The 14,901-nt window shown below is 62.6% G+C and overlaps 1 protein-coding gene across 1 annotated transcript; it reads right to left on the bottom strand.

The window, feature by feature from the left end:
- Positions 1-516: 516 nt before the first annotated feature.
- Positions 517-14,010, bottom strand: PITPNM1 (phosphatidylinositol transfer protein membrane associated 1). Its single transcript, XM_052661726.1, has 25 exons — positions 13,862-14,010; positions 12,832-12,950; positions 11,169-11,383; positions 10,962-11,083; positions 10,535-10,759; positions 8,541-8,867; positions 8,355-8,450; positions 8,166-8,273; positions 7,636-7,737; positions 7,403-7,464; positions 7,052-7,308; positions 6,529-6,718; positions 6,319-6,426; positions 5,917-6,074; positions 5,627-5,832; positions 4,988-5,158; positions 4,183-4,347; positions 3,777-3,925; positions 3,510-3,620; positions 2,968-3,084; positions 2,574-2,722; positions 2,322-2,471; positions 2,046-2,229; positions 1,615-1,743; positions 517-988 (listed from the first exon to the last, which is right to left on the bottom strand). Exons 2-25 carry the CDS (start codon positions 12,907-12,909, stop codon positions 725-727), a joined length of 3,843 nt encoding a protein of 1,280 aa, XP_052517686.1. The 5' UTR covers positions 12,910-12,950; positions 13,862-14,010; the 3' UTR covers positions 517-724.
- Between the last annotated feature and the right edge of the window lie 891 nt (positions 14,011-14,901).

Here is a 14,901-nt window from a genome sequence, read left to right on the forward strand (position 1 = left end):
GGTTCTAATCCCAGCTCCCCGTTTGTCAGCTCTGAGACCTCTTTGGGCCTCCGTGTGCCTGACAGAGAAACGAAGATGGTCTCTGTCACAAGGGGAGTGTTTCTTGCCGGCCAGGGCCGAGGTGCCTGGGAGCCTTCAGTCTTAAGGGGGAGATGAAGCAACTGCAAGCCAGGAGGCTTAGTGCCCGGGTGAGGTGGGCTCCCAGCGCAGCCCTCCCCATTGCCCCCCTCCCAACCCCCAATCTCACGGTCTCAGCTCAGGCAGGCAGTGGTTCCAGTGAGAAGCCAAGTCTGGGCCCCTGGGAACTGAAAGGCTGGCTCAGGTGGGGAGGGGAAGGAGGGTGGGGGAGGCTGGTTCTCCAGGTCCCAATCTTGGCCCTGCCCTCTGACTTGCTGCCTGACCCTGGGCACATCCCGGCTCCTCTTTGCCCTTCAGCGTCTCTGCTGAACTAGAAACCGTGAGCTGGGCTGCCCTGTGATGCCATGCCGGTGGGCAGTCAGGCGGGATGCAGGCGGTGTTTATTTCCGTGGAGTTACACACGCTGGAAAAGCCTCTGGACCTTTGCTGCTCCCTCCTCCAGCCCCCAGGGCTGGGTCCCCCAGCATGAAAGGGAACTAACCCTGAGGGCAAACGGATGCAGGCGTGGGCCCAGCCTTCCACAGGCGGCCCCTGGGGCTCCACAAGTATATGAATAAATAACCCAAGCCCAGCCACAGTTGGGGCCTCACTCTTCGCTGTCCAGCTTGAGGCTGATGCTCCGCGCCTTGCCCCGCGCCAGGGTGGTGGGTGGAGTCCCTGGGCCCTCCCGTTCCACCTGGCTGGGGCCCCTCGAGCGGAGCAGCTGGCTCTGCTTCCGGAGAAAGTCCACAGGGGCAGCCCCACCATAGCTGCTCTTGGCCAGGGCGGCCCTTGAGGGTCCCGTGGTGGCATGAGGGTGGGAGCCGGCCTCCAGCTGGCCCAGGTGGGCCACGTAGCCATCGGACAGGAACTGCGGGCAGAGGTGGGCAGGGTGAGAGGATGGCTGGTCTCAGGCTCACACACTGCCCTCACCTGTCCTTCCCAGGCTCTGGGCAGTGCTGGCTACAGTTACCAGGCTGGCACAGCCTGACCAAACCCTGCCGGGGAGCCTGCACCTCTCTGGGCCTCGTCCTGAGTTTCCTCATCTGTACAATGGGGTTTTGGAAGGAAGTAACAGCAGCTAACATTTAGCAGGCACTTGCTCTGTGCCCAGCCCAGTGCTCAGCTGACATGCAGTAAATCACGGGCTCTTCGTGACAGCTGCGGAGATCTGCGCCGGTTTATCCTTTCCATTTTACAGACAGGAAAGTGAGGCTCAGAAAGGTCAAGGCTTGTGCCCAGAACCATGCCAGCGTGGAACGAGCACCCAAGGTCTTGCTCATACTCCAGCTTGAGTTACCCTTTCTGGCCTGTCCGGCAGCTTCCAGCTGCTCGTGACCTCCCCAATCCTAGGAGAAGCCCAAGTTCCCCGAAGCTGGCCAGCCTGTTCACAGCCTCCCTCCTAGGTTCTTCTTAACACACGAGTGGTCCTCAGGGCCCAGCCTCAGGCTCCCATGCTCCAGCTGGCTCGCAGCCCCACCTTCACTCGGCCCTCACCTGACACTGCGCCTGCAGCTTCCGCACCGCGCGGCCCACGATGTAGGTCTGGCTGGGGGGCAGGCCCAGCGCCGCATACACGGCCACGTCTTTGGGGGACCCGTAGCCGGCCACGAAGTTCAGTTCCACCTGTGGCCGGAGAGGCCAATCAGCAGCCCCCCCCCCCGGGGTGGGGGAGGCGGGAGACAGAGGGTGGGGTCTGGTGGGCGATCTGCACCGAAGGGTTAGGGGCGGGGCCGCTTAGTCTCCATCACCAGGTCTGGCTGGGGGGTGGGACCAGCCGGATCTCCCTAGTTGGCTCCAAGGACTCTAGAAACCCTTGCGGGGATGTGCAGTCTGTTAGGCTAGGAGCCGGGGCCATGTAGGTGGTAACAAATGGGCCTCCTCCCGGGGCAATCGCGGGGTTCGGGGGCTCTCCCCAGCCACCACACCTCCTGCACCAGGCTCTGGAGGAACATCGCCTTCTGGCGCAGCGGGTCGTGAGTAAGGCCATCGCAGAAGGAGACGACGCCGTGGGGGAAGTTGTGCTGCGACAGCCAGGCTACCACGCGGTGCTTCTGCATATCAGGACGGCCCGTCACGTACACGATCAGGTAGCCCGCGTCCTGCCAGTGCCTGCAGGGAGCGGCGGCGGTCAGCCCCGAGAGCCAGGGGTGGGGACCAGTCCTCACAGCGAGCCGGTAAAGGGAAGCGGCAGCCGCTCCTACCTGACCACGTCCACGGCGCCGGCGCGCACCTTGGGGTCGCTGCCCATGATGGACACACTGGCGGTGAAGGAGCCGTCGATACTGAAGACCACGGCCTCAGTGCCGCGGGCCACCACCGTTAGGCAGCATTCGGCGTAGGTGTGGTCGCCCCTACGGCCGGGGCGGGGGTGGGGGGGGTTGCTGTGTGAGGGGCGTGGGGGCGGGGCCCACGGGAGCCCCGCCCCGCAGAGGCCGGGCCCGCCCGGCGCTCACCTGACCACCATGCGCACGGGGTAAACGCCGACGCCCAGCGCACGCTCTAGGGGCACCGGGAAGGTGAGACGGCCCGAGCTGTTGGTGACCTCGGTGCCAAAGTGGATCCACTTGCCCGACAGCGGCTGCGTCATGATGTAGATGTCCACCTAGCAGGGAGAGAGGGCCAGAGGGTCCCCCTGAGCGGAGCGGAGGAACGGGGGAGCCCTGAGCGTTGTGGAGCTGCGCGGAAGAGGGCTGAGGCGGGGGAAGGAGGACGGGGTTGGGGGCTCAACCTGGCAGGACCCGGAGCTGTCCAGGGAACAGGAGGCGGGACCAGGGAGCTCCCGCTTGGGGCCAGGTCAGCCCGAGGAGGGGGCTGGTCTACCTGGGACTGAGGCCTCTGTGTCCTAACCTTCTCTCCCGTGAGCGTGACCACATCCAAGGGTCCGTACATGAAGCGCCCGTTCAGCACCTGGGGGCGGCCCTCGCACACCACCGTGTCGCTCGCCCGGTGGTTGGAGGTGACGTTCTGGCGGGAGGAGACAGTGTGAGCCCGCGGCCAGGAGATGACAGGGAGGCGGGAAGAGCTGGTGAGGGGGACCCGTGCCCAGACGTGTGCGCGCTGCCTGGAGGAGGCGGGCCAGCTCGCTCCGAGAGAGGGGCGAGGCCCGAGGAATGGGCGCTTCTGCTGACCCCGATCAGAGGTCCTGGGGGTCCTCTGTGCGGACTGTGGATCCAAGGGGCGGAGGCAATATAGACCCGGTGCAGAGGCTGAGAGGGGCTAGGCGAGCGCCAATCTGAGACCGGACTTGGCGGAGGGGGCGGGGAAGAGGGAGGGGAGGAGACTTGGTGGTACTCGGGGGCGGGGCCAAGGCAGGAGGAGGTGGGACCTGGGAGGGGCTTAGGGGCGGGGATTCCAGGGAGACTTGAGGTCGCTAGGGGCAGGGCACGTACCCGAATCTTGACTTGGGTGCGTTTGCGCTGCCACTTCTCCCTGGGGAAGGCCGGGCTGTAGATGGACGGCTCCTCGCACTCGGTCAGGTGTGGCCGCTCCTTCTCGATCACCTGCGCGGGATGGTCCCAGCGAGGCCACATGAAGCTGGGGTGGGGTGGGGGAAGGGTCCTTGGGGCTGCCCCTCCCCCAGCTCCGGCTCCTCCTTATCCTTGGCCTCTTCCACCCCCCTACCCCCACCCCCACCCCCGCCGCATCCCTGGGCCCACCTGTCGCAGGATGAAGGCCACCACGTCGGCCGATTCCCAGTAGCTGGCGTGGAAGAGGTGGGGCAGCGTGACGGTGGGGAAGGCGGTGAGCGCCTCCGGGCAGTACAGCGAGTAGTCAATCCGCTTGGTCCCCCACCAGCGCTCCAAGACTGCTCGACCGCGGTGGGCAGTGAGTCAGGGGTGGCCTCTCACCCCAGGCCCAACTGTCTGGCCTCTAGGGCTCTTCCCTCCCTCTCTTCCACCAGCCCTGCTCTTTGCCGAGTCCAGAGTTGGGTGCTGGGGCCCTCTCCTTCCAGAGCAAAGGCTCTGGGGCAAGGGTGTTTCTGCTGGGCTTCAGCGGTGGAACAAGTATCCGCACCACCACTACCACCCCCCACCCCCAGGTGGGGCGGCTGGCCAGACTTACTCTTAACCACCTCACTAGTGGTGCTGGGGGCAGTTGGCTGGGCTGGTGGGTCACCACCCAACTCACTGCCCTTCCAGAAAGCACCACTGGCAGACGTGGGTGTTGAGGGCACCAACATCTCCAGCTCCTCCAGAAAGAGGCCTGAGTGGGTCTGCAGAGTATCGGCTGTGGGTGGAGGGCAGCCTCAGTGGTGGGCTGGGCCAGGCCATCCTCCTGTCTTCCCACTGGGGTTCCAGGACTGCTCCGCCCCACACCTCCCCCATCTCTGCTGCCAGCCTTCCCTAGTCAGGTCTTGGCTGAGGCTGAACTGCCCCAACATGTGGGTGGACGCGAAGGGTGGGGGCATTCTCCCCTGTTAGCAGCATTCATGCCAGAATGCCTGCCACCATCACCCCAATCCAGGCCCGCTTGTCTCATGGGGCCAGATGGGTACTCACTTACATGCATGTGTACACAACCCACACCAGGACATGAACTCAAGTGTCCATGGAGACACAGTGCATCCCTAGACACAGATACAGCACCCCTTCACCCCCCGTCCCAGTGGCGAGTTGCTGCTTTCTATGTCACTGCCTCCCTTCTTTAGCCCAGTCACCACCACTGCCCCCAGCTTCTGGGCAGAGGGTCTTGGGGATCCAGACTGCCCAAGGGGCCAGGCGACGGCTCCTGATCCTGGGAGTGGTGACCTGAGAGAGTACCAATGATGCGGGAACTGCCTCTTGGTTGGGGGAGGGGGGGTCTATCTCCATCCCTCACTGTTGGGGCCCTTCTCCTCCTCTTCCCTGTATTTTGGTTGGGTGCGTACCCAGCAGCAGAGACGAGCCATCTCCCAGAGGGAACTTCTGGTAGCGGGGCACCGCCAGGGGAGCGATGGCCTGGAACTTGGGGGCCAGCAGGGGCTCAAGGCGGGAGGCGCAGGGGTCGGCCGCGTGGAAGAGGTTGTAGATCTGCTCGCAGGCTGGCTGCATCTGGGCCACTGGTACCCAGAAGATAAAGGAGAGAGGGGGTTCAGCTGGGCATCCTGGGAGGTAGGGGTGGTGTGGAGCAGCTCCCTGACCTGCTGGGTGACCCTGAAACAGCGCTTCCCAGACTGTACTCCCTGGGAGGTCCCCGGGGTCCTGCTTAAAAGTGAGACAGGTCTCTTGGCTAACAAGGGATCAGAGCCTTCGATTTGCTGATGCTCGGGATGAAGCGTTCCCTAGGCCTGTTGGACCCTGGGCATCTGAGCGTACGAGTTCCTCCTGGTGCATGCTGGGAAACGTGGCCTTGGCAAGTCCCTTCTTTCTGGGCCTCAGGTTCCCCTTCTCTAGCCAAGAAACTTAATTTTTACAGTGGGGAATGGCATAAATGCTCGAATTTCCAGTGAGAGGGAGAGGTTGGAGGAGCTAAGGGGAGGGGCAGATGGAGGAGGAGGCATGCCCCGACTTGCACCCCAAGGGCTCACCCTCCAACGTGGGCATCACAGTTTTGCGCAGAGCCAGCACCAGGCCGAGCGGGGAGCCGAAGAGGAAGAAGCCGGAGACCTTGAAGTCAAGGCGGGCGGCACAGGGGGCACCGTCAGGAGCCTCAGAGGTGGCAGTGGGTGGGCAGGAGGCTGTGCTCGCCCGCCGGGGCTCCCCGGAGGAGGTGGCTGGGGGGGCTGCCTGCAGGCTGCGTGCGGAGGTGGCCGTCAGTGCTGCTGCCTCCGCAGCCCAGCACAAGCCCAGTTTGGGGTTGATGGGGTGGGAATGTCACCTGTTTTGAGAGCCCTTGGGCTCGGGACCAGCCATGTCACTGGGGGTGCGCTGGGTGGGCAGGGTAGAGGTTTCTGGGCTGGCCCGGCCCAGGCCCTCAGGCCCCTCTGCCAGGGGATCCCGCGTTGGGCCCGCCTCAGGGGAGAGCAGCTCATTGTTCTAGAAGAAGCAAGAGACAGAAACATCCTTAGGACTGGAGACAATCGATTTCTACTTATTTGGAAGTGAGGAAGGAGGAATGGGGGTTGGGCAGGGACTTAGAGCCAGCCAGCAGAGCCCCAGAGGGGACGGACAGAGGCAGCAGGGAACAGGCTGGAGAGAGGTCAGATTCCTGGGGCCGAGAACTAGAGCAGGGGAGTCTCCCCGCCCCTCCTCCGGTGGAGGCGGGTCCAGCCACACTGACCATACTTCCACGGCGGCTGCTGCTCCGGCTCCCGGTGCCCACGCTGGCACTGTGGCAGAGTGCATCAAAGCCCAGGATTCCGCCGACGCCGTCTCCGATCAGCACCACCTGGGGGAGAGGGCAGCGTGGTCAGGAGGGGCTGCAGCAGGGGCAGGAGGGTGGGGGAGGCTCGGCCGGCAAGTTCCCCCCGGACAACCCCTAACCCCTGACCTGCCCGCAGAAGCCGGCACCCTCAGAGGAGCGCAGGAAGGCCGCATAGGCCTGGTTGGTGCGGGCGATGACTGTGGCCACGGCGCCCTGGTATCGGGAGGATGAGGTGGCCAGCAGCGGCAAGGCGGCCAGGGGAATGTGGTCCTGGGAGCGGGACAGGCCGTCACCATCATGGCTGTAGGGGCTCAGGCTGCAGGAGGCGGGGCGGAATGGATGAGTGGGCGCCTCCAGGCCTGCCTCTGCCCCCTCTAAGTCCCCCTGACCTGTTGGCAAGTCCCAGCACCACGGGGGCTTTGTGGGGACCACCAGTATCCCAGAGGGCTCTGTGATGGAGCCATAGACTAGAAACAGGCCAGCCGGGCGGGTGACTGGCCCAGGTGTCTAGCTTCCTGGCCTCTTCCCTCTCCGCCCCCCCACCCCATGGGGGCCTCTCTGGTTCCAGGAGCCTCCAGGTGGCTGTCCCCACCTCGGGGACCCTGTGTGTCCACCCCCCCACCCCCACTTCCACCCCCCAGACCAGTACTTGGAGACGAGGGCATAGGCAGCCGCACAGATGGGTGGGCAGGGCACCAGGCGCAGCGCCACGTGGCCCAGGGCCTCGGGAAAGTGGACGCGGGTGACGGCCTCGAAGGCTAGGCTCAGCGTCTGCACATCTGCCCGCTTGGAGTCGGCATCTCCCGGGCCTGAGTCTAGGATGCTGCCACTGTGCAGGACGAGGAAGAGGGCGTGGACCGCGCACGCCTCTGCCCCCAGCTCCCCGGCACTGTCTCCATCTTGACCCTGCGGGGGGCACAGTGCGACGCCAGCGACATCAGACCGGTGGCTGGTGGGTGGCCAGGCAGAACTGAGGCGCAGGGTGGCCGGCCATACTCACTTCCGAGTCCCTGGGTGCCCGGGCCCCGTCCCCTGGGTCTTTGGTGCCCTCGGTTCCAGGGTCTATGGGAGGGGGAGAGCCAGGAAGAGAAACTGAGGGCTCTGTGGGGATGCCCTCACCTGGCAGTTCAGATGCCCCCGCTCGCTGTCTGCCTGAGCACTCCCCCCTGCCCCCATCTCCTTTGGACCTGCCCCTCTCACCCAACTCCCCCAGGTCGTTTCACACTTCTAGACCTTTGCACAGGCCAGCCAGTCCCTGCTGTTCCCAGAGACGCCTCTCCCCACAATGCCCGTTTGCCTGGAAGATTCCTTCTGATCCTGTCCTGTCCCATGTGCCTGTTTAAGTTGAAGTGAATTAAATTACTGTGCAAAATTCAGGTCCCCAGTCACACTCACCACATTTCAAGAACTTGAGAGTCACATGTGGCTAGTGACGAGTACCTTTCCATCATCTCAGAAAGTTCTTTTGGACAGAGCTGGTCTAATCCTTCAAAATCTGGTTTAGACCTCACCTCCTGCATGAAGACTTCCCGGCCTCCAAATGAATTCCTCCATTCTTCGTTCTATGTCTTTTTACATTCCAACCATCCATCCATCCATCCATCCACCCATTATCCACTCATCATTCATCTGTGTATTTAAAGAGCACCCTTTCTGGGTTGCCATTCATCTTAGGACCCCATTACATTTAGGAATGAGTAGTTCTCTGAGTCCCCACCACTTAGGGGGTGCGGGTGGCCGGTGACGGGATAGGGGACACTTACCTGGTGTCCCCTCAGCCTCCATGGGGGAGGCAAAGGCGTCGATGAAGTCATTGGAGTTCCACTTGGTCATCTCCTTGGGGAAGACTTCGTCACTGTCCGAGAAGCCTTCTGAAGGGACCAGGGACTGTGTCATGGGGGGGTAGGCACTGCTCAGGGCCCCCCCGCCCCCGGCAGGGCTGGGGTGCTGACCGTGGGCATCAAAGAACTCCTCCTCGGAGCTGTTCTCAGAGTCCCGGGCAATGTTCTGCATGCGCCACTCAGACAAAGTCTGGGGAGACACACCCCCTGCAGGGCCACACGGGCCTCAGCCTGGGCGTCCAGCCAAGGCCCGCGCTCCCCGACACCCCACCACCGGTCCCCAGGCCCCAGCCTCACCCCCATGCTGGGACGAATAGGAGGAACGGGAGGATGAAGACCACTGCTTGCTGAAGCTGGCATCGGGCGAGGCATCGGGGCCTGGCGGGGGCTCGGGCCCACCGGGGGTGCCGGCGTGGCTGGCCCCGGCGCGGGCCTCGGAGCTCGGCTTCCCCGGGGGCTGGGCCTCGGGGCTCTCGCTGCCTGTGTTGCACTTGGCCATGCGCTGTGCCAGCATGCGGGCAGTCTCCTCCTCCAGTGCCCGGATGTCAGCCATGCTCAGCTCTGTCCACTCGTCCTGCCAGCACCAGGCCTGTCGGTGGGCCCGCAGCATCACCCGGCGCAGACCTGTAGGTGCCCAGACATCAAAGCTGTGCCCTCCCCACCCCCAGTTTCCCTGCCCTGCATATCAAGACTTTGAATTCCCTTGAACTAGGGTAATGGCTCCCTTGGGCACACCACCCACCCAGAGCCACAAAGTAGGGAAGGCTGAGTGTGGTCCAGGAGATGGCAGTGGGAAGTGGGGCATTTTTCTTCCTGTCCTACCTACCTTCCTGCCCACAGCCTCTTTTATCCCTCCAGACACCCCAACTCTTAGCTCCGAGCTCACCCCGACACCTCAGGAAGCTGGGAGCAATGTTTGTTCTTGCTCTTTCAGCTGGCTTCCTGCTGACTTCATCAGAGGAGTCAACAATTAAGGCGTTAACAGTTAATGAAATTGTTGATGGTTAATGAAGGTGTTAATAGTTAATGGAAGTGTTGGCACTTAATGAAGCAAAAACACGATACCCATTCTGGGATATTTTCATCTTAAGCAGAGGAATAAAGTTAGAAACCTCAGTATCTAGGAAATAAAGTAATAATGATTGAATAATAAACTTCTAGAAGGAAATGCATTAGAATCTTAATAATGGTTATATGTGGGTGATTTTCATTTTCTTTTTTTGGCTGTCTCACATAGTGAAAGTGAGTTAGTCACTCAGTCGTGTCCGACTTTTTGTGACCCCGTGGACTGTAGCCCATCAGGCTCCTCTGTCCATGGAATTCTCCAGGCAGGAATTCTGGAGTAGGTTGCCATTTCCTTCTTCAGTGTATGTGGGATCTTAGTTCCCTGATCAGGGATCAAACCCACACCTCCTGCATAGGAAGTGCAGAGTCTTAACCACTGGACCTCCAGGGAGGTCCCCAATCTTATTTGTGCTTTTTGGACTTTTTCCAAATTTAGGATAAAGAGCCTGTATTTACTACTCTCTGAGCTAAATTTCCTCATCTGGAATCATAGTAGTCTTTACCTTGAGGGGTGTGGGGGATGTGAAAGATATCTTGTACGGGAAGTGATTAGCAGAGGATTTGGCTCTTGTGATCAATATCAGCTTTTGCTATCAGGCCCAACCTTTTCCTCATTTACAAAAGGGACAATTAAGGAAGCAGCTCCCTGGAGGGGAGATTCCAGGAGAGCTGTGGCGGAAGTGGATCCCAGGCCCCTGAGGGCCCCCATCCTTCTTCCTTCGGGGAGCCCAGCGTCAGACCTGGGAGGTGCGGCAGGGCTAAGCCACAGGAGTATGACCTAGGGCTTGCTGGAGACCAAAGCAGGAGGATGGAACTCAGAGCTGGGGTGGGAGGGACTCTGACAGAACCCAGCTTTGGCCTGCACTCCACAGCATGTTGCCAGTTACAGCTGGTGACCCTCCTGAGAGTCTCTAAGCCTCGCTTGACCCACAGAACATTGGCGTCTTAGAATTTTAATGGGCGAGCAGCTGCATCTCTGAGTGAACTGGCATGAACCTCAGAGATCATGTTGCCAGCTTCTTGCCCTTCTGACTCTTCCCTGTACCTCAAGGCAGGCTTCCCCAACCCCAGCTAGGCTGCGATGCTCCCCTCTGCCCCAGCACCCACCCTATCAAATGGAAAGGATGGCTTTATGTTTCTGTGTCCCCGGCAGACTGGGAGCATCCCTGGCTCAAACATGTGGCCTAGTGCATGCTAAGTGGAACCTCCCAGGACAGGGTGCTCACCGACATCGTGGATGAACTGCTCGATCTTGGCCTGCATGCCCCAGTAGCGGAACTCGACCTTGCACAGCTTGTAGGCGCACATGAGGGGCCCGGTCTGGGCTGCTGTGCGCGCCCAGTCATCACCCAGCGGTCCTCGGCCTGTCTTGGCCGAGCGGTACAGCCGGGGGTCCTCTTCTGCTTTGTACTCGCCTGGGGCCACAGCATCCCGCACAATATCGATGGTATCTGGGGGGTTCCGGCAGCCCTGAGCAACAGCAGCCCCCTCCAGCCCCTGCTACTCCTCCCCCACCTTGGGATTGGGAGGGCAGCTTTTCACGCACAGAAAGCCGAGGCCAGGAACTGAGCCTGGGACTTGTCAGAGGCCACCTGTCCAGGTGGCAGGTGGCCTGAGAGGGGCTTTGGGGTCATTACTGGCTGTAGGTCTCACCCAAGATGCGCTGTCTCCGCTCAGCCCCACTCAGGTTGAAGACATTGGGCTGCTGCCCCCCATCAGGCAGGTAATAGGTCTCAATTTCAATGGAGAATTTCTCCACAAAGGGGCAGGTGTACCTGGGCAGAGGGCAGGGGTAAGGGTCACTGCTGGGCCCACCAGGGCCCTTCCCCTTCTGGCCCCTGACCTGCCCCACCCACTCACCGGGTTCGGGTGTAGGGATAAGCATTCCAGGATTCCTCCTCCACCTGCAGGGCGGCCTTGGGCAGCAGTGCCCGGAACCAGCCTGGGATGTGGGAGCCCACGTGGTATACCTTGTGCGTGTACTGTCCACTGCCACCCGGCCCATCCGTGTAGGGCCGGTTGGCCAGGATCTCCACGCCACTGCCCTCGCCACTCGACTCCTCTCGGCTCTTTTTCTGCAGCCCAGGGCAAGAGGAGGATAGGCACCTCAGTCCTAACTCCATTCCTGGGACGGGCTCCCCAGTTAGGCCTCGTCCCCAGCGCAGCTCTGAGGCCTGAGTCCCAGCCTTTCTAGCTCTCTGAAATTCCACCTGCTCCCCTATAGCTACTGGGGTCAGGATTATAGCCTCTAACCAGTCCCCTCTGGGGTTCTGCAAGCCGGGACTTGTTCAGTCTGCTCTATTCCAGGCACTGTCCGGGCTTATATTCATTGGGATCTGGTGATGTACAGAGTAAAGACCCCTGCCTGCCCTTGTGGAACTGTACACTCTAGCGGAAGGAGACACAGTAGACAGAAAACAGAAAAAAAGCATCTTAGAGGGTCCTAAGTGCTGTGGTAAAAAGAAAGCATAGACTAGGGTTAGGTGGATAGAGTTGGGGGTTGCAGTATTGATAGGATGGTCAGGAAAGGCCTCACTGGAAAGATAACATGACCATGATTTGAAGATGACTTGGGGGGAAAAGGAGGGTGCGGGGCAGATATGGGGTGGGGGGTGTGTTTCAAGCAGAGAGAGAGCCCGTGTAAGCTCCTGAGGGGGACAAGCTGCATGCCCTGCCAGCAAGGGGCCAGGGTGGGCAGGCTGGAAGAATCAGGAGAGTAAAAGGGATACCCGCCTTTCTAGGACCCCAATACCAGCTCCTGCCACACCCCTCCTAGTTGGAGAGCACTCAGATCCTGTCCTTATGTATCTCAGGAGTTTGAACATGGCCCACTCAACCCTCTGAGGCCAGATCCCAGCCCTCTTGCCTGTTCAGATTCTGGTCCCACATTTCAGGGGACGCCTCTGAAATGGGCACCGGCCTCCTCCCGTCCCTGGGCACCTGCCCTGGCTCAAGCTTCTCCTCCCAAGCCTGACTCCCGGCATGCTTCCTCTCAGCCCAGATCTCACCCTCTGGGGTCCCTGCCTGCTCCTCTGACAGCCTCCGGCCCTGAGCCTCAGCTCATCTTCCTGACCGTTGGGGGTGGCCAGGTTCCTTCACCCTCTGGGAAACCTCTCCTAGTCTTTCTCTACCCCCTGGGACCCCTCCTTACTTTCTGCCCCCCACTCGTCTCCTCATGCGCTCCTCTCCCTACCCCCTGAGGATTACGGATTCTAAGGAGGATTAAAGGAGATCAGATAGGGGCTGAGCGTTCAGCAGGGGCTGGGCACTCGGGGAGGCACCACCAGGCCCTTCCGTCCCTCTTCGCACGGTCCTTAATCACCCCACCCCTCCCCCACATCCGACTGGGTACGCGCTCTCTTCTGCTCTGGCCTGAGCCCTCCTAAGCCCCGGGGCTGGACTGGCAGGGGATTGAGCTGAGCCCGGCCCCTTATCCCAGGTGTGGCCTGCGCGCTCCTGCGGATACCCAACATGAAGCATGTTCCCATCCCCTCCTCGGCCTCCTACTTGCCACCGCCCTCACCTGGATCATGTAGAGCTGGGCCACCTGGTATTCGTCCAGGCTCATGGGCAGCAGGATGTGGTATTCCTTGATGAGCATCCTGAAAGCGCTCGGCCGGCCGCGCGCGGCCTCCGCGGCTCCTGGCGCAGGGCACCGCGCGGCCGTCAGTGCGGGGCGGCGGCGCGCGGCCCCGAGCCCTGCGCGCGGGCCGAGGGGCTCAGGCGCGGGGACCCCATGCCCGGGCTCGCCACAGGGCAGGCAGCGGCGAGCCCAGCTCTGCAGCCAGCACCGCGGGGGGCCGGGAGCCACCGAGAGGCTGAGCGCTGACCTCTTTTCCGCGCAGCCCCCGCCCCCCGCCCGCCCATCGCCATGGCAACCGCGCGCTGACGCGGGCCCCCAGGAGCCGCGGGAGGTGGCCGGCGGGCTGGCGGGCCAGCCTCGCCTCTCCGGCCGCGGCGGCGTCCTAAGCCCCTCGGAACGGCATCCTTTCGGGACCCGCCCCTGGGAACCCCGGGGCCCCTCCTTCCGGGCCGCCTTCCACCACCGGCCCCTCGGGGCCCGCCCCCTGCATCCCTTTCCCCGAGTTGGTCCGTGTCCCCACTCCTGGACGTCCACTTAGAACCTTGTCCCCCGCGTGTCTCTCCGCGGAGCAGCCCCGGGCGCCCCCCTCCCCCTGCACCCGAAACTACCTTCAAAGACTAGATAACACTTTCGCCCCGAGACCTGTCTTCCCCACCCTGGCGGGCAGCCCAGTCCCCAACTCCCCCTTCCCCGCATCGTTCCTGGACCCCCGGCACTCGTCTATGCAGCTGCCTCATCCTCCTTCTCCAGGGCTGACCACTCTTCAGGCTCAGGCTAGAAGTACCCTACGGGCCCCCGCCCTGCAAGCCCTGCTCCGTCCACCTGCGCCCCGACTTCGCTGCCGCCGTACCCCCACCTCGCACCCACTGAGCAAGCGAGAGGCCCCGTTGCCCCCACTTCCCTCTGCTCCCCGGCGTCCCCGTCCCCCGCCGTGCTCTCGATCGGCCCGCCCGCCAACGTCCCGGCTCACCTCTAGTCTAGGGTGGACGCCCCTCACCCGGTACGGGCGGGGGCCGACGGGCCGCGGGTCGGAGCCCCGAGCGACCCCAGCCCAGGCCGCGGATTCCAGCAGTGGCCGGACCCTCTGGAGGCGCAGCGCGGGCCCATGGCCCCGACCTTCCTCCCGGTCTGCCCGCCGGCACCCCTCCGGTCCCTCCCCGCCGCCCGCCGCGTCACCGCGGCCGCCCCGCCCCCTTCCTGGGCGCGCGGCCCTACCCACCCCGGCGGGGTCCGGGCAGCCCCGCCCGCGGCGGCGGAGGGCGGCCTCAACCTTCCTTCCTTCCCCACGGTGGCGGGGGAAGAGGCCCTTCTCCAAATGCTGGCGCTGCGTAGTCCGGCCGTGTTCTTTGGGATCCCGACACTCTGGGATCCTTCCTCCACCCTGGCCCGGCCCTCCAGTGTGCTATGGAAATATGACAAGAGTCCCAGCCCCAACTTCCCGGGCCCTGGGAATCCGGGGCCCAGGGTGGGGGAAACGCCTTCCCGTCCCAAGTCTAGCCAGCGGCTGGTCTCTGACATCACTGGCCTAGCCGGTGGGGTTCCGGTGTCCCAGACCGCCAGGTCATTCAGAGGGCTGCAGTCACTTTCACTTCCAGTCTTGGGGCTCCTCCCGGAACGGGGCCCCAGAGCTTTCCCCACCTGTATCTTCCGGGTTCACAAGTCTGGCCAATAGCGCCCAGACCGTGGGCAAAGGCTGCCAGGGCCTAGGGCTGGGCTCTTGGGACCGCACCCAGTTGGCTAGAGGGCACTGGGACGGTGCAAGGTGGCACCGCGCAGGGTCTCACCCACACTGGGGAAACCAGTTCTCTCTCGACTGTTTCTCAGGTCCCGGGGGTCGGGAAGCGGCTCGGCTCCTTTTCCTTCCTCTTAGGACTCAGAGATAGGGTGTATTCCGAGCCCCAGGGCTGATTCCAAGCTTAGGATGTTAGGGTGTTAAGGGTGGGGCTTAAGTGAACTGGCATTTCCACCCTCCAGGCACCTTTAGTCCAGAGAAAGAACCCTCTAGGCTCA

Source organism: Budorcas taxicolor, chromosome 25, assembly GCF_023091745.1.
Source record: "Budorcas taxicolor isolate Tak-1 chromosome 25, Takin1.1, whole genome shotgun sequence".
Lineage (NCBI taxonomy): Eukaryota > Metazoa > Chordata > Mammalia > Artiodactyla > Bovidae > Budorcas > Budorcas taxicolor.

Excerpts from the sequence above, each read along its gene's own strand:
- PITPNM1 (XM_052661726.1), bottom strand. The coding sequence starts at position 12,909 with ATGCTCATCAAGGAATACCACATCCTGCTGCCCATGAGCCTGGACGAA. Across the intron at positions 6,719-7,051 it reads GCCTATGCCCTCGTCTCCAA|CCTGAGCCCCTACAGCCATG; the intron begins GTACTGGTCTGG and ends CGCCTCCTGCAG. Across the intron at positions 4,348-4,987 it reads TGGCTCGTCTCTGCTGCTGG|CCGATACTCTGCAGACCCAC; the intron begins GTACGCACCCAA and ends CTCCACCCACAG.